General features: G+C 38.2%; 1 protein-coding gene across 4 annotated transcripts in view; it reads left to right on the forward strand.

Moving 5' to 3' along the window:
• Positions 1-17159, forward strand: part of LOC110839426 (aquaporin AQPAe.a) — a 45294-nt gene that overhangs the window by 24668 nt on the left and 3467 nt on the right. For 3 of the 4 annotated variants that reach the window (XM_022083604.2, XM_022083603.2, XM_022083607.2), the window contains exon 2: positions 16436-16653. In XM_022083604.2, the coding sequence (XP_021939296.1) occupies positions 16436-16653 (218 nt within the window). Of the gene's footprint in view, positions 1-4668; positions 4824-16435; positions 16654-17159 lie in introns of those variants that run through there. The other variant, XM_022083606.1, reaches the window with a different exon arrangement.

Consider the following 17159-nt stretch of genomic DNA (forward strand, 5'->3'; position numbering starts at 1 on the left):
TCCTGAGGACTGGAGTGAGATTTGCTCTACATTTCGACTTATTTATACTGATTGTCTGATAACTGTGATTTCGATTGCATTCCGAGTCGAAGAAAATTGATTATTGTTTACCTTTTCCATGCTATGACGAAGGTATGTCCCTCAGAAGTACTGGCTCTTCTAACATGAATTAATGAGAAGAAATTCATCAGTTAAGAAAACGTGTGTCACGTCCCATCAGGTACAGCCAATTTATTCGTGGCATTTATTATTATATTTATTATATATTCGATCCATTAAGTTCCTCGACAATCAGAAATGTAAAGTTTCTTGGGGGAAAACTCTTCATAGCAGCGTAGGAAATGTGTACACCCCTACTTTAACATTTAATAATTTGGCATTTCGCCCTCAAGTTTATTTACGGATGGTTCTGTCAGTAAACAGCTATTGTTTTCTTAAACATCATTAACCAAGTGATGTTTGTAATGGGTACACAGCTTGAGAATGAAGCCAAAAACAAAATTGTCAGTCTAAATACCTTAATTTATAAGAAAAAATAAGCGTGTGGTTTTCATAATATACATGCGTCAGTGTGATCATGTGATTCCCCCTTAATAACTTTTAAACCAATTGACGGAGTTACATTGATGTACGAACATCACGCTGCTAGAGGTCTCCCTTCGTTCGCAACAGAAGTACTATCGATATAGCGAACTCCTGAGATGAGGGCGACGTTAGAGACACTTATTACAAGGACTTTATTACTCTCCGGTGGCAGCTCGTTGTAAAAATATTCAGGATAAGACCACAATTTTTAACGCGTTCAAACATAATGGTGAGCGCATAAAACCTATATTTCGTTTGAAGTTTGACAGTGGTAATTAACTGAATTATTGAAGGCAATCACGTAACAATCGGTATGGAGCTGGACCATAAACGTAATTAGAATTCTTTACGAAACTCTATTATGTTTGTAAAATATGACAAATGTGACAACGGTTCAAAGTAGATGTTATGTCTGAAAACTTTCAAGTAGTTGGTATCTTGAAATTCGGAAGGTATGGACAAGAATTAATCAACTAATTGTATAATTTTCTCTGCTTAAATTTAAGCATCTGAAGTTAAGAAAGCATCTTAAGTAATTTACAGAATATCTCGTTGTTCTGCATACCTTGAATAAGCTGTTTATATGCACTCAAATCATCAAGTTACTCGAGAGTGAATACCGCCACTCGAAGGCATATTTAGGCATGCGTTAAAAATATCGAGAGAAAAGAGCCTATGATTACGTCATACTCGTCTGTTTCTCCATCTGCACGTCTGCTCGCAAACAGAAGCTGGTAAATACCTGACCGATTTCGACGAAGCTCTACATGAAAGATTTAGACCAAGTTTGTCAATCAGCGGCTGGCGGTGGCAATTGAACACGAAGAACCCAACCTGAGTGCGCGCACGAGCGGCTAAATAGCTGTACAGTTCGGTCATATCGGAGTAGAGTGACAACAACGGAAAGAAACTGTGGATAGAAGTCTCTGAATCTCTACTGCCGAACTCGAGACAATTTGACAAAAAAAGAAAGTATCTGAATAATTTCTTTAGATACATACGCCTTCGGGTTCGGTAAGCCATCTGGTTAGTTAGTTACATACGCAGGTATTCATATAACTTGTAAAATTGGGCTTTCAACAATATTTGACTTACAAGTGGAGGGAACCAAAATTTATTTATACGCTTTGCCCCTGTTCTTAGCAAAAAATTCCAACTCCCAACGGGGAAGAAAACGCAAACATTGAAGTCTATTTCGCCGTCCGTGAGCACAGCCAACGAGAATCTAATGTTGCGATTATTCTACCGCTGCGGTGAAAATACCGCTCGTGCGCGCTTGGGTGCTACGATGTCTCTCGAGAGCGACAGCCAAAATTTTTGCGTGGGTGAGAAATGTGATGCTTACGCACTTGGTTATATTTATGGTAGCCTGCTACTATAGACAGAAGACAAGCGTCATGTGTAAAAGGAACACACCTTCCCAATGCCACCCTCAAGGGTTGCCCGATCTTGTTTCGCGGACACGTAAAACGTTTGCTCTGTAACAAACATTGAACAGCCTATTTACTAACGTCAATTGGAACCAACCCAGTTGAAGTCTTGCGTTTAAACTGGACGTCGTCCAGCCGCAGTAATAGAATTACGCTTCGGGCGTATTATTCAGGAAATGTAAAGATTTGTACCGCATTCAACAGCGTGAAATGAAATTACAGGAACTGGACACCGACGCAGAAGGTAATGACTTATTCATACAGGTTTATTGCGTAAGACGCCAATCCAAACGAAACTTAAGCTCGAAATACGTTGTTGCAAGCGATTTACACATGTCTCTGGAATTTACGTGGTCTATTTAACGACGCTGTCAATGTCTATGGAACATTGGACAATTAATTGGAAAGGATGTGGAAGGAAGCGGTCGCGGCGTGATTGTGATACTGCCCTTTGAGCCAACTGGAGGAATTGAGGAAAATCGCGAAAATATTTAGGATAGCCGATATGAGAACCTGAAAACCCACTTGGATAAGCAGGTGGTCTGACCAGTAGCCTATACCGCGAAGTTCCATATATAACTTACTTAGCAGCCAGCCAGTTAGTTCTTAAACTTTGGAGTAATGGCCTTGGATATTGAAACAAGCATCGACCAACTTGAAAACAGCAAACATTAAACTGGACAAGGAGAGGAAACTACCTTTTTGTGCATGTATTCTCTGAAAAGTCCATATTTACTCAACTGCTCAAGAAATTCTCTGCTGCTATGGAGCCCTAAGATTCTTTACCGCATTTACATCAGCCGGACAATAAATCCGATCCTGAGAAAGTTTGGTCCAGTCCATATCTCACATAGAATTTCCCTAAGATTAATTTCAATAATATATCCTCGTATCCACGTCAGGGTTCCCGAAACGGCTTCTTCCCTTAAGATTCTCCTATTAAAATTTTGTTATCACTTCATACTTCATAACCTGCCCGTCTTGTTCATAGGAGAAGCCTTACAGTTACGTACTTTACTCCTTCGTTCTTGTTAGTTATTTCTTCTCACTTCCAACCATTACCCATTATACTTTCTTCACAAAAATCTTCAATTTACATTCTTCCTTTGGAGCTGTCGTGAGCCGCCCCAGGTCCTCCGTCGTTTTTTATACGACTCGCGTAATTTTATAAACATTTAAAACGTTATTTAATTTAAGACTATTTGATGTGTAACATGTCGAGGGGATCTGCATGTTTAACGTCTGCAGACTAATGTTTTTAGTTAATCACTGCAAAAGATAAGACTGTATCCGGCTCGAGACCTGCTTTAGACTGAGGAACTGAAGATTATTCAAAAAGAAGTGAGTTTCTTCGCTTGGCCGTCAAGGTTCCGAGATTCACCCGTCCCTCTCTCTCTCCAGTGCCTGATGAGAGTAAAGAAACTCAAGAAAGGAGCTGACCGTTCACTTCCGTCTAATGCCAGAGGTCTGCCTCGGCCCGACCCGGCAGGGCAGGGCCTGGTGCAAATGATAACAACTAAACATCATGTAGAAAACTTCGGACTTTCCAGGGCCATTGCATTTTCACAAAGATTTTTGTTGTTGTTGCGATTTGGCTTGTATTTATCTCGTCGTCGTAACACAGTCGGGCTCCAAAAACAAATACGACTGATTAGATTTTCTCGGGGTTTTCGTAGCTGTCGCCGACAACAAATAGTTCGAGGTAACACCTCACAAGCTTGGCAGCCGATATCTTTGTGCCGTTCCTCAAACACCGAAATAACCTCAGATATTGCTATGCAGTCGTTAAAAAAACTCATTCAAGGAAAGAAAGAAACTTGTGTTATTGATATGACAGTCAGGGCAGATTGTAAATAGATCGGGCTTCATTCGGGATAGAATATAATGAAGTCTGGTTCGGTGGGATACAGGCAGCTTATCTGAAGATAAACTCTGAGCTTGGGGTGCGTCGGGCCGGGTAAAATTCTAAATTTTGGCCCGTGCAGACCTACACTTTCACTCATACGGCGTCATGGCGTGTTGCCTAGAGGCAGGGGAAACTCAACTATTATACAGGTTTGATCCTTGGTCTCTGAAGTAAGAAAACATGGACTGTGGGAGTTGGAAAATTTACCTCTCTCTCTGTCTCTCTCTCTCATCCTATAAAGGAGAGTCCTTGTTGAGACACTGACAATAGCTCGCTTGTCAAGATATTTCTCGCCTTTACAACAGCCCGTAACTGGACCCTGTCCTGAGACAATTTAATTGATTCCACATTCTCATCCTATTTCTTTAAGATCTACTTCAATATTATCATTCCTTCGACTACCAGATCTCTAAGTGGCCTTTTCCCTTCAGGCTTAAACATTTAAAATAATTTATCTTATCCTCATGTGTGCTACATGCCTAGCTCGTTTCATGTCGAGTACTCCGTGACTTCATCAGCCTGACAGGAGTTAGTCAAGAGGCCAGATCACGAAGCTCCTCGTTTCCCAGCTTCCTTCCGTAGGCCCACTCTTTCTCGCCCGAAAAAAAAAAAAAAGAAACGTTGCCAATACTTTAACAACTATAGAAAAGAACCAGGAAAAAGTTCTGTTTGTTTGTATTAATTTTAAATCTTGCCTGCAACAACATACGATAAGAATGTGTATTTGAAAAATTAGCTGTCTTGTTGGGAGGTCCCCTCCCCCACCACTGCCCTTCCTGACCGTGTATCGCCGCGTTCAGAGCAGACTGCCACAGTCAGACCCGCCTGTCACATCTCGGGGGACGTTAGTGTTATTAGTGTTACTATTATGTCTAGTGACCGAGGAAGGAACGTCAATGGAGGTAAGCTTTTACTTTGTGAATCCGATTAGTACACAGCACCGACAGCTTTCAGACAGACAGGGACGGCCAATCAGAGGCAGAATTTCCTTTGCTAGTCTCGTGGGTCATCCGACGCAGATCAGCGGTGAGAGAAGTTGATGGCAGATTGGAATTGGTTAAAATCGTGTCATGTCTGGAGACCAGATTATTGCGTTTACATTTCATGGAATACAATGTACGCGTTCTAAAAAGGGAATGAATACAATTAACTTACAACGGAGATGCTGCATCTGTCTGCCAGTGCGGTTCAGCCATTAAAAGACTAGATACACTTAGATTTCATTTGCTGTTGGGGGTTAATTTTCATTAATATCGATCCAAATTCCACACATACTTCATATGAGACTCACATAGAATGTCTTCATCGTAAAAGTAACTGGCATACGATGAAATAAAAATTTACGTCTCATGATAGAACATTTTTAGATTTTGTGAATGTTCAAGGAAGCACAAAGAGTAATTATTTTGTAACGCTTTATCGAGCCAGTGTGATTAGATTAGTAACGGTATACGCAACAAATAAACGCCAAGGCCAGAGAGTTATGCAAAATTCCGAAGAAAGCATCGTTAAAATATTTGTTCTTCGTTTATGCGGCAGATACAGAATAAAAATTATCAAGCGTCCTTCATAAATCGGTCCATATGCAGATGCCACTATAACACCTATAATAAAGACATTCTCGGGGTTAAGGAACCTAACCGTTGCTACTACCATCCATATCGCATCGCCAATGATAACTCATGCCGTAATATCTTGGCGTCTTGCCTCATACATTTCCGCTGAAACACAATTTACCATCTGCTGAGAGCAAAACGGAAAATTCCCCAGGACTAATGTTTAAGAGCCTATGATAGACATTGTGATGGTGGTAGAATCCATCACGGCTACATTCAGCTTTTTATAGTTAACCGGAATCGAAACGAAGAAACAAACAAACAAAAATTAAAGAGTTAAAATAAACGGAAGAAAATATAAAAAAATATTTCTTATAGAGGGATGAACGTGAAACTTAATTCAGCACTAGATGGTAAAAGGTTAACCTCACGTTTCAGCTACTGTTCGTCTAGAGCTGTATTTTATGGCCGTGCTCCTGTCGAGAGTCAAACAGAGGTCGACCGATTCGTAGATTCGTTGGTTGTCACTTTACAGTCTTAGCTCGTTGTGACCGTGACGTAACGGCTCTTATAATCAAAGCATAGATAAGAATCGATATCAGAATTGAATGTTAGTGTAGGGATTGTATTGAATTAATTATGCAGAAATTCTTAAGTGTGAAGTCAACAACGTCTATTAGGTGGCACTGACCTCACGAGTACCAAGAAACTTCTCACACAGCTAAACCTTACCGTAAAGAGCCTCTACATAGATAGAAATTTTCATACAATTTTAATTTAATAAGGATGAGATAAATTATTTAACCCAGGAGGTTATTAATCTTTTAGGTAAGCAGACCAGACCGGAGTATTCAAATCGTATATCTACCGTAACCAACACAAAACTAAACATTACAATAAAAATAGTATAAACCTGCCTCATCATTGAGAAATTAGGGCCTTCCTTTGCTCCGAAAGATAATTAACATTTGGTTCCATTTACGAAATTCCAGTTCGCAACATATCATCGGTGATTCTTGAAGAAAACTTCGATTTGTTTTGTTTCATATGTGAAAAAGGCTATATGTGCCACCAAATACATTTGATAAATTTCATGCTATCTTAGATTCAGAGAACCAACATACTAGTAAAGCAGCACGGATACTGCAAATAAGCAATTAAAACTTTCTCGTTGAAAATGCTACGCAAAATTAGGCCATACTACAATTCGGTCAATTTAAGTTTAAACTTCAAGCAACATCACTGACTTCAACGGAGAACTTGTTTTCAACGATACACACAAGATAAACACTAAACCTCATTTTAAAGTTTCTAGTCAATTAATTAATAATTTATGTAGCACAGACACGTTCAAAAAGAACATTTATTGGTCCATCCTTTAGAAGCAAATCACAGGAAAAAAAAAATTGTACAGGTTAATATTTCTAACTGTTTCAAAAAAAAATTTAAACGCCATTTCAAAATCTCTGACAGCACCAGACATATCACAAATGAGTCTTTTATAGTCGTGAAGTTTTGTATTTAACCCATGAACGTAATGGTTAATATCACATATCAATGCCAAATCCCAAAGTTACTTTTCTCTGCTAAGATCTCTTTCATGAACTTTTCCATTTCTAACCTCAAAGCGGAATAGAAGGTTCAACATTGTCCCACTGTTCTACCCTCGACCTTTTATTCAGCATTATTTTCCGACAAAAAGGATTGAAACTGACAATGATTAAGTCCACTGGATCGAATGAATTTCGAGCTCGCCTTTGATATGATGTTGCTTATTATTACGTCACAGAACCTCCCTCAACCCTGACGTCAACGCGGTTCTGTGACGTAATAATAAACAACATCATATCCCGAATCTCATTGTTATAAAATCATTTGTTGTCAAGAAGCAGTTGGTAACAGTGTATAAACAGAAGTTTAAGAGTAAGAATGGAGTCCAGGTTTTCTAGGTTTCAGCAAGAAACTAGTAAGTACATTGATACGCATGTGTTTAATCCTAATGAAATGTTAGTGCAATTTATTATATTGCTAAATATGTTTTAATTTCACCAAGATTCCATTAAGGAATTTCAAAACTTCAGGTAAAGCCCTTTCATATACCTAACTTTCTGATCTCGCGTTCTGGTGGAAACTTTGAAGTAACTGGCAGCTATCTAACCAAAGCATTGAGAGGTATTAGCCACATGTTTTTAGTGACTATTTTTGTCATCACAGCCCTACCAAATAATGATCTCACTGCTCAACAAACGCAAACTGGATAAATCCACATTATTAAACAAATATTTAAACAACCACGAAACAGTTCCTTTAGTCCACGTATTTGGTTTTCACGTTTTGGTTCAACTGGCAGATTCATACATTTCCTATGAGAGATATTTTTTTTACGGAAGTATATACCGACATCTGTTGGCTACAATGTAAATTACTACTTCGGATTTTTCACCAGCAGTGCTGTTGCTGTATTTGTGGTTAGAATTCTTTGACTTCCTGTGCTATTTATGTCCATAAATTAATATAAAAATTCCTCCACCCCCAAAAATGCAGCTGTTGTAACAATATGTGATGTGCTGTATTATCAACTAATGCATTTCTCCGTATAATTGAAACGCGTATAAAGATTAAATACAAATTATTTAATAACTGAAGATCGCACGTTCTCTCACCAAACTTACAAAATATGAAACAAGACTGCAATATTGTAATCCGTTCCCGGAATATAATTTCCACAAGCGTTTTTTTCGCGCATTTCCGTTCTGACGCAGAAAATGTTAAGTAGTTAATCACATGTAGGTCTACCATGGACACGTTACTTAAGTAGCGTCTACGTAAGCCGTTTCTGTTTCGAAATAACCCATGCTAATGTTTTAAACTGTTGCTTACATTATGGAGGATCCAAATTGGCTTTGGTCTCGCGGTTTCTCCCTACACCCACCAGAACGGTCAACAAAATTACCACTTCATATAACGCTGGCCTTGTAATCCTGGGATCTCGGGTTCGATTCCCGACGGTGCCCGAATTTATAACTTGTGTTGGGCAAGGCCGTGGTCTAGGCAACACGGAGTTTTCCTCCGTGGCATCCCAACAATTACTCCATTCACACACAGAAGAAGGCAATGGCAAACCACTTCTGGATCATCTGCCAAGAACGTATATGAACAGGTCCCAGTCCGAGAAAAGGATGGAAGGATCCTGTTCATATGGACCTGTCGTCACACAGAACACTAAATAAATAAATAAAATAAATAAGAATCTATGTAACATCTTATTTAAGTAACTGCACTAAAAATTAGATGATTAAAACTGTAAATACAACCTAATCTAATAAAACAAATCATTTATATACACTTATACCACAAAATAAATTTAAATTAAATTAGCAATAAAAATACTACCGGTGCTATATCACGTAACACAATTAGAGTTTCGCTGTAAATTTGCATTTAATGAAGTTGTTTAAAGAGCGTTTTGCTCACACAGCTCAAAAAAGATAAAAAGTTAGAAAGCTAACACAAAATTTATCAATATAGGCACATCATGACTTAAATATTTAAACATTAATTAGCGTTTCAAGGTTCAAGAAAGATAGCAACCGGTTTACGTTTCAGATTCTTCGTCTAATAACTCGTGTAAATATTGACGGATTTAAAAAAAAATATTTTTCGGCTATTCTAATTGCTATAGAATAATGAGACATTTGCAAAAGTAATAGACCAATATCGGAATCACCCCGATAGTTATGAAATGCAAACTAACTAGTTTGGGTGTCATTTGTTAATGTATACGATTAACATCATCCCATACCCGCTGTCACAAAAGTGATAGAGTGTACCCATTAGATGTACCGAACAAAATTTTGAACGAATTTCTTGTTTCACCTTATTGTGCTTCAAGCCCCTTCTTTTCATTTGGCTGTTGATAAAGACTTAAGGGCCTCTTAAAAATAATCAATCATAGTCGAATGACGTTCATCATTATTAATTCTCAATGGCAAGTTTGTCTGATGGACGAGTACAGGCATTACAACAAATACTCACAAAGTTACATATTTGCAGTACTACATTGGTTCTATGTGCGACACATTTATCTTCTAACTGGAGAATTTGTGTGCTAATGGGTGGATGTTTCGTGGTGTTTATCCTGTTTTGGCTGTTACCTTATTGCAGTTCGCAATTAACAAATGTTTTTCCCCTCTACGATGGTTTAAATTTACTTGTTGCATATAATTATTTCTCAACAGATGTTAACACCGCAGATAATTATTTTGGTGCCTGAAAAATCACGTTGCATACACAACATTTAATTATCGTTTTTTTAGGGAATTTCAATGTCTGTGGTTATGATTGGGTTATTTTTTATCCTGAAGTCGACTCACATTACTACACCAGCACTCCACACATCTGTAAAAGACAAAAAATCTTCTCGATCTCGTTTTTGAAAATTTGTTCTGACACCAATTTCACATTTGCCATTTTCGATCTGTAGTTTCTGATATTTATTGCCCTCAAGTTACCGATCTCAATGCAGTCTATTTCTATCAGTTTATTCGCAATTTCCCGGTTGTTCATTTCATAATTATGCCTGTAGAAATTATTCTATGCTTTACGAAATTTTTTCCTCGTATGATAAGTCTCGTGTGTAAAACAGTCCTATGCAAAGTGCTGTTAATCAACTCATCACAATAGCTACTGAATCTTTAAATCAAGCTATTAATTAATGGTACGTGCTAAAAAAAAAGGTCAAAGTTTCCATGTCGGTTTCATAGATATTTGAAATTTTAAACTTGAAATTAATAAACTGCACTTTTTGTCGTTATAAGAAAACAAATCTGATATACGTTACACTTCTTTCTCATATTTCCTTAAGCTTGTAAACCTGTGAAAATTACCATTAGTTTCATATGTAGCAGTGGCTTAAAGTCTGTTGATGTCAGCCTTAAAATTTAACCTAAGCAGTTTTGAAAATGTGCTAAAACGTTTAAAACAATCGGTAGAAGAATTTATACGAGAAAGGATAAGAGGTAAATTTTGACGATTTGTGCTCTTCACTTACGAGTATTTCAAACGTGTGAGCTGACCTGCTTGTGGATGGGACAAATGACATTGGCAGTGTCGCGGCACTAGTCTTGAAACTACTGAAATTTCCTCAGTATCATTTCCAGACCTTTAGAAAATTCTTCAGATTCGCGAAAAACAATCCATAACAAAGCAAATGAACAATATAGGTGACGGTGATTAAAAATCTCTGCTGTCATATGTATAATACGGAGTGAACTGTTAATAAATGGCGAGCACAAGTGGACGATAAGCCAAATCGGTTTCTACAGCGGCGTTCTATCAGTTTATCGCATAGTTCGAATTCAACTCGTCACCGCATAAGACTTCCAGTTAGAAGGTAAGAGGCATTCGTTATTTCTACGACCCCGAAATAAACTGTGTAGTGGCATGTTATGTGTAGCACTCGGTGTTAGTTGCGCGGTGTTGGAGAATCCGTCAAACATTTCACATTTCCAACGGCAAGGACGCCAGTATGTGTGTGCGGAAAAAGTATACCGACGTTTCAGAGGTGCTTGCTGCCTCCATCAGCAGGGTCCTACCAGACTACGCTGCACAACAACCCAGAAAATATCCATCTTCAAACTCGCCACCGTGAGAACCTTAAATCTCACGTAGTGTGTCCATAGTTCTCGGAACTTTTGAGAATCACAGATTCAGAAAGTCTTGATATGACTGTCACTGATTAAATTATTGTTCCAGGCGAAAGACTTTGTCTTCAAAATGAGAAATGTTCGACACACGTAGAGAAAATTGCGTCTGTTCTGTTCCTGCCATAACCAACAAAATTCCGCATTATCGGCCACGAGGCTGCTGTATTATATCTTCTACGTACAGTGATTTCATAATGAGGTAATTTTGCTATCGCTTGATTACTGAATTATCTTTATATTGTCAGATAATGACTCTGAACAGCAAAACTCGAAAGTTATAAACGTACTGTATGAATGTGAAGTGCAGTTTCTTGCGTATTTTATTTAGTGTTCTGTCTGACGACAGGTCCATATGAACAGGATCCTTCCATCCTTTTCTCGGACTGGGACCTGTTCATATACGTTCTTGGCAGATGATCCAGAAGTGGTTTGCCATTGCCTTCTTCTGTGTGTGAATGGAGTAATTGTTGGGATGCCACGGAGAAACCGGGGAAGCCCCCGGAGGAAAACTCCGTGTTGCCTAGACCACGGCCTTGCCCAACACAAGTTATAAATTCGGGCACCGCCGGGAATATACATTACAGATGTTTGAAAACAACGTGCTCAAGAATTTGAATCTAAGAGGGAGTAAGTAAGCAAACCGTTTAAGACATTAAATAAAGGGGAAAATTGAGATGTATACAGTGTACCATTTATGTTGATCACTACAGTGAAATCTAGGAAGAATGTAGCTCGGGAAGATAGAAGAAAAATTCGTACAGAATTTTGGTGATAGAATTTGCTGTAAATCAATTACTGAAATACCAAGAAGGTCGTAGGGTAAAGGAAAAAGGTTGCGAGGATCGAATGTAGATCGGGATTTTGTATTAGGGACTTCGAACCTTCGGAGCCTGTTGTCAGAGATTTAGTTTCAGAGTGTTGATCACGTGTAATTAGTGTAGGCCTACACCTTTGTCCGCACGCATTTTTATTTGACAAATGATTCGATTCTAATGATGGTAGCTTATATAGAAATGTGGCATAGGCTTCAAAAATTTGAAACAAATCATTAATATAAATAACAAGCAATTTACAAATGGAAGCCCTACCAAGATGACTAAGGACTCATCGCTCTGATGATAGAGACAGTAAGATACTCTGAAACGTCGGTAAACTACTGCCATACTACATGGTGCAATATCCCAGAAGACAATCATGTTCATTCTCGCCGCCGTGAGAACCTGAAATGTCATAAAAGTCATGACAGTGACATATATATATACCTATTATTTAGTCATAGCTAATATAACGACTGTTTATCAACTGTGTTGTTTTTTGTACTTGAAATTTACGATGGCGACGAAAGATGAATTAGAAAAAAGTAGAAGGAAGGAGTGAGACAGGGGAAAACCAAGAATAAAACCAGTTAGAAAATCCGGTCTGCAGGCCGAGATTTGAACCCGAGATTTGACTAGTACTAACAGAAACATTAGCCATTAAATCGTAGCCTTCGGTAAAAAAAATATGATCCAGAACAGAATAAAAATAATTAGCAATATCAATAACAAATACCGAAGAGTAATTCCCGACAGAAATGAATGAATAAAAGAAACAAAGTAACTGCTGGTATATTGAACACGAAAAATATTGACTCACTCAGTGTTTTGGTCAACTTAATAATAAAAGGTCGATACAAATGATTAAAGTGAACTGGAAAAACAAACAATTATTCTTACAAGCATTACAAGCAGGTTCTCGAAACTCAAAGATGTGACATTACACATATTTTATACTATTTATCACGGGGCGCCGTATGACCTTGAGTATTGTCACTTTAAACATTACATCTCATTTGGTTGCTTACTTAAGAAACTGCCGTGGACAATCCTATAGTTCGTTTTATACATTATAACCTACATATACCGAATGACTTATTTTATATTAAAGGATAAGATGAATCAACATAAATTGATTAGACCCATGTCTGTGGAAAATACGTTGCTGACATTTTTTTTTGTATGTGTTGTGATTATAACGTCAATGCAAATCGGTCATACACGAAACCTCCTTTTGTGGATTCATGTCACGCGTGTACTAACTGAAAGTGCCAATATCCGTTGAATTAAGTCACCTACTGCTCTAACTTAATCATTTCCCTGAGCTCCACGATTTGTAACAGAGTTCTGATCTTATTATACGAGACGAAATACGACCCTCGGAAAGTCCAGTTCGGCCCGTGTCGATGGGTAGATAATATAAACATGATATAAAGATTATCCCAGTTCTGTAATTCGGAAAAACGAAAAACATATTTTGGAGCATGTACGTTTCCGGTACCCTAGAACAGTGGTATTCAACCTGGGGTACGCGTACCCCCGGGGGTACGCGAAGATATCTTAAGGGGTACGTGAAATTTTAAAAAAATATTATTTTATGATAAGCACCGAATAATCAGGGCCAGATTTAATACATTATTTTGGATGTAATTTATTTAATTTATTTTAGATGTGGATTATATACTATGTATAACTTGAATTATACATCAACAACTTTGGGGGTACAAAGTTGAAGAGAAATTATATCTGGGGGTACGTGAACAAAAATGGTTGAATACCACTGATGTAGGACACATATTTTCTATACCTACAATTCCGTATGGCAAAGTCAAGTGGGACTCATCCCAGATTTGATTTAAAGCCTGATTTTAATCATTATATTAATAACGCTATATTTTGGAACATCTGTTAGGTATGATTAGTCAGTGTGAAAAACTGATACCTAACATAATGCTATCCCGAAAATGCATAAAAGTACTGAATCATTCAACAAATACATTAATAAAAAATCAAATTAAAAGTACCGTTATCACGCAAAATAAATGTGAGATCGCGTGTGGTGGCCAAGAACACCTGTTTTTTTTTTTTGTAGGGTGTGACTTTAAACCCCACCGATAACGCAGATGGATATTTTATTCGCATTTTATCTCGAAAGTTCTTCAGTTTAAAAGTCGCAAAAAGCTTGACTTAAATGTAGTCTGAAGTGAATCGCGACTCGAGGTCTGTCGAAGATGCAGACCTGTTTCATGGCTATTAAATATCACAAAATGTGAATTTAATATGACAGATTCTTTGTTATTCCGTATTCTGCTGTGCTGTATGTCCAAATTGCTAGCAATCGTAAGACACAGCAGTAATCCTCACAATTTTTAATTTGTACGCAAACATGGTGTGATAGAGACTGTGAAGATTTGTTAAAATCGACGATGAGACTGCAAAAACAAAGACCACAACCCTGAAAACTGTCCTGGGTTCTACTCCCAGCGAAGATGTTTTTTGTAACTCTGAAACTAAACAAGATACAGAAACAACGCCAGGACCAAAGTTGTTTGTTTCGTTAGGGAGATTAAAGAAACAAAGGTCACAAACACGGAAAGAGTGTCCTTAGTTCGAGTCGCGGCGAAGATGTTTAGTGTATTTTGGAAACTAATGATGTTGGAATCGGAGTGACTGCAGGAGCAGTTGTAATACCAAAATTCTTCTTTTCGGGAGGAAGATAATATTCTCCAGAATTATATGGTGGGGCAGGACTTTAGGTTAAACATTTAAGAAAGAATATAATACACGCCACAACTTTAACAGAACATGTAAAAGAGAAAATGTATTTATTCCCAAAATAGCCTACCACTAATATCGCCTGTCTGCCCATTTGAGTTTAAACACTTTCAGTTTCTCGTTAAACTATGTTTCGCTATGATAATCTGTAAATCTCAAGGTCAGTCTTAAAGAGAAGTGGGCATTGATTTAAGACAGGAATGTCTTCCACATGTGCGGTTTGCCAAAAGTTGGTTCTGCGAAAGACTTATATAAACTGGCGTCTTTAAATAAAAAAGAAACAAATGTAGTTTATGAAGAAGTTGTGTGTTGGATTTTCATCCTAAGAACGTAAAACACTTGCTTTCTCAAGAATAATAAATTTTAATAATTTATTTTAAGATTTAAAATATAAATTCCTATTCAAATATTTGGTTTTGACAACACTACAATACAACTAAGCACAGTTTAGTGACCGGAAATAGAAGGATGCCTACAAAAATGAGGAAGACTTCAGTGGTATTATGTGCGTATGAGATTCCACCAAACCCCGTCAATATGTTCGAATAAAACTTATTGGGGGTGGGGGAACAAAGTAGGTCAGAGAGACAGGAACTGAAATAGCTTCTTCAAGCTGTGGTCTGACAATCGGGACACAGGCAGGGATTTGTCTCTTTGTCAGCCAGCAGCTCGTCTGAATCTACTGCCACGATTAAGAATTCACAAAGCTGTACCTCCACTTCTCAGTACGTCCTCGTGGCACGTTTTTTTTTAGTAATTAAGGCTATAAAAGTTCTCAAATAGTAAGCGTGGTCTCTTTTTTCATGCATTATGCAAGGCGAAACGTCTATGTTAACCGTATTAGCCCGACTAATCCTCCGCTCTATAGGCATTACGCCTATTGTACCTTCAGTTGGATTTCCCGTCGCTTTTAGGGCGACTAAAGCATTTGTTACCAATAGGTTTATAAATAAATCATTCAGGTATTTTTGTAGCTTCTATTCTCTGCAACTTATTTCTGTAGTCTAACTGAGTCCCCTTGTGACCAAGGCTTGGCGCGTCCTGACGTTTCTAATAGAGACGGCCTCCAAATATGGAGGGTAGGTGCGAACACTTTAATCCACACAGCCGACCAATCCTCAGACTATTATGTTCTTGTACGAAACTTTCGCCGTAAAAATATATATATCATGCTACGAAATATTACAAAGGGCGTAGGACTTGGATGGACACGGGTATGAAACCTGGTCTTTAACTCAAAGGGAGGATTGTAGATTGAGAACAAAATGACGAATCTACACCTTACAAAGACGAAGTAACAGCAGAATGGAACAAAAAGCCTACATAATAAAGAATTTAAACATTATTAAGGGGATCTAAAGACTGATGGTGAGATAGGCAAGACATGTAGTACACATGGAAGAGATGAAAAATTCATAATAAATGTTGGTCGAGAGCTTCAATGGAAAAGGCCAATTGTAACACTTTTACGTAGATGGGGGATAATGTTAAAAGAGATCTCAGAGGATCTGCATTGGATTCAACTGGCTCAGAATAGGGCCCAATGGTTGACTTTAGTGAATACATTGTTGAACCTTCGGTTTCCATAAAAGCAGGCGATTTCTCCAACTATCAACCTCTTAAGGCAATGCATGTTTCCGTAACATTGGAATCTTTCTACTAGTCACAGGAATAAAGAAACTGATGGGGGTGGACGATTCGCTGTTCGGCCTCGGCACCACACGAACCCAGGTGCTGCAGATGGCCTTAGCAGAGCTTGTGGGGACAGGCCTGCTCGTCTTTCTGGGATGTATGGGCACCGTAGTGGGGATGTCGCACAGCGCTCACCCTCATCTGCTCATTGCCTTCGCATTCGGGCTGACTGTCATGATCGTCATTCAGGTAGGTTCACGTGAAACTCTAGTAGCAATAAGCAACTTACGAATAATTAATCAACCAGAGAGCTAACAGCTGTCAAAGACGAAACGTAGCTGGTAATCTAACGTCTGCATCTTTCATAGCACCACTATAGCTGTCTCAAAGCATTTTCCATGGCTTCACCGACGCAATGAAACAAGATCTTCCCGAAGAGTTCCCAAAATTCCACACCTTATTCACAATAGATCGCCATGGACCCTATTCCAGGCCAGTTAAATCCAGTCCACGTATTCAAATTTTATTAATCTACCGGTAATATTCGTTCCATGTTCACATGTGAAATGACCAGGACTATAATATTGAGCCAGTTTTTTCTTGACAATGAATTGCATTACTGGTGTAGTGTGATAACTGAATAACACAGTACATTGCACATAGAAGTGTCACTATGTCATCACTATAGTTTGTAGATAGCTTTATTGTTTCTTATAGAAAGACAGTATTGAAATCACAAACATAGGTAGTTCAAA

Source organism: Zootermopsis nevadensis, unplaced genomic scaffold, assembly GCF_977971745.1.
Source record: "Zootermopsis nevadensis isolate Lab colony 2312 unplaced genomic scaffold, Znev_1.0 Znev_ptg000017l, whole genome shotgun sequence".
Classification (NCBI taxonomy): Eukaryota; Metazoa; Arthropoda; class Insecta; order Blattodea; family Termopsidae; genus Zootermopsis; species Zootermopsis nevadensis.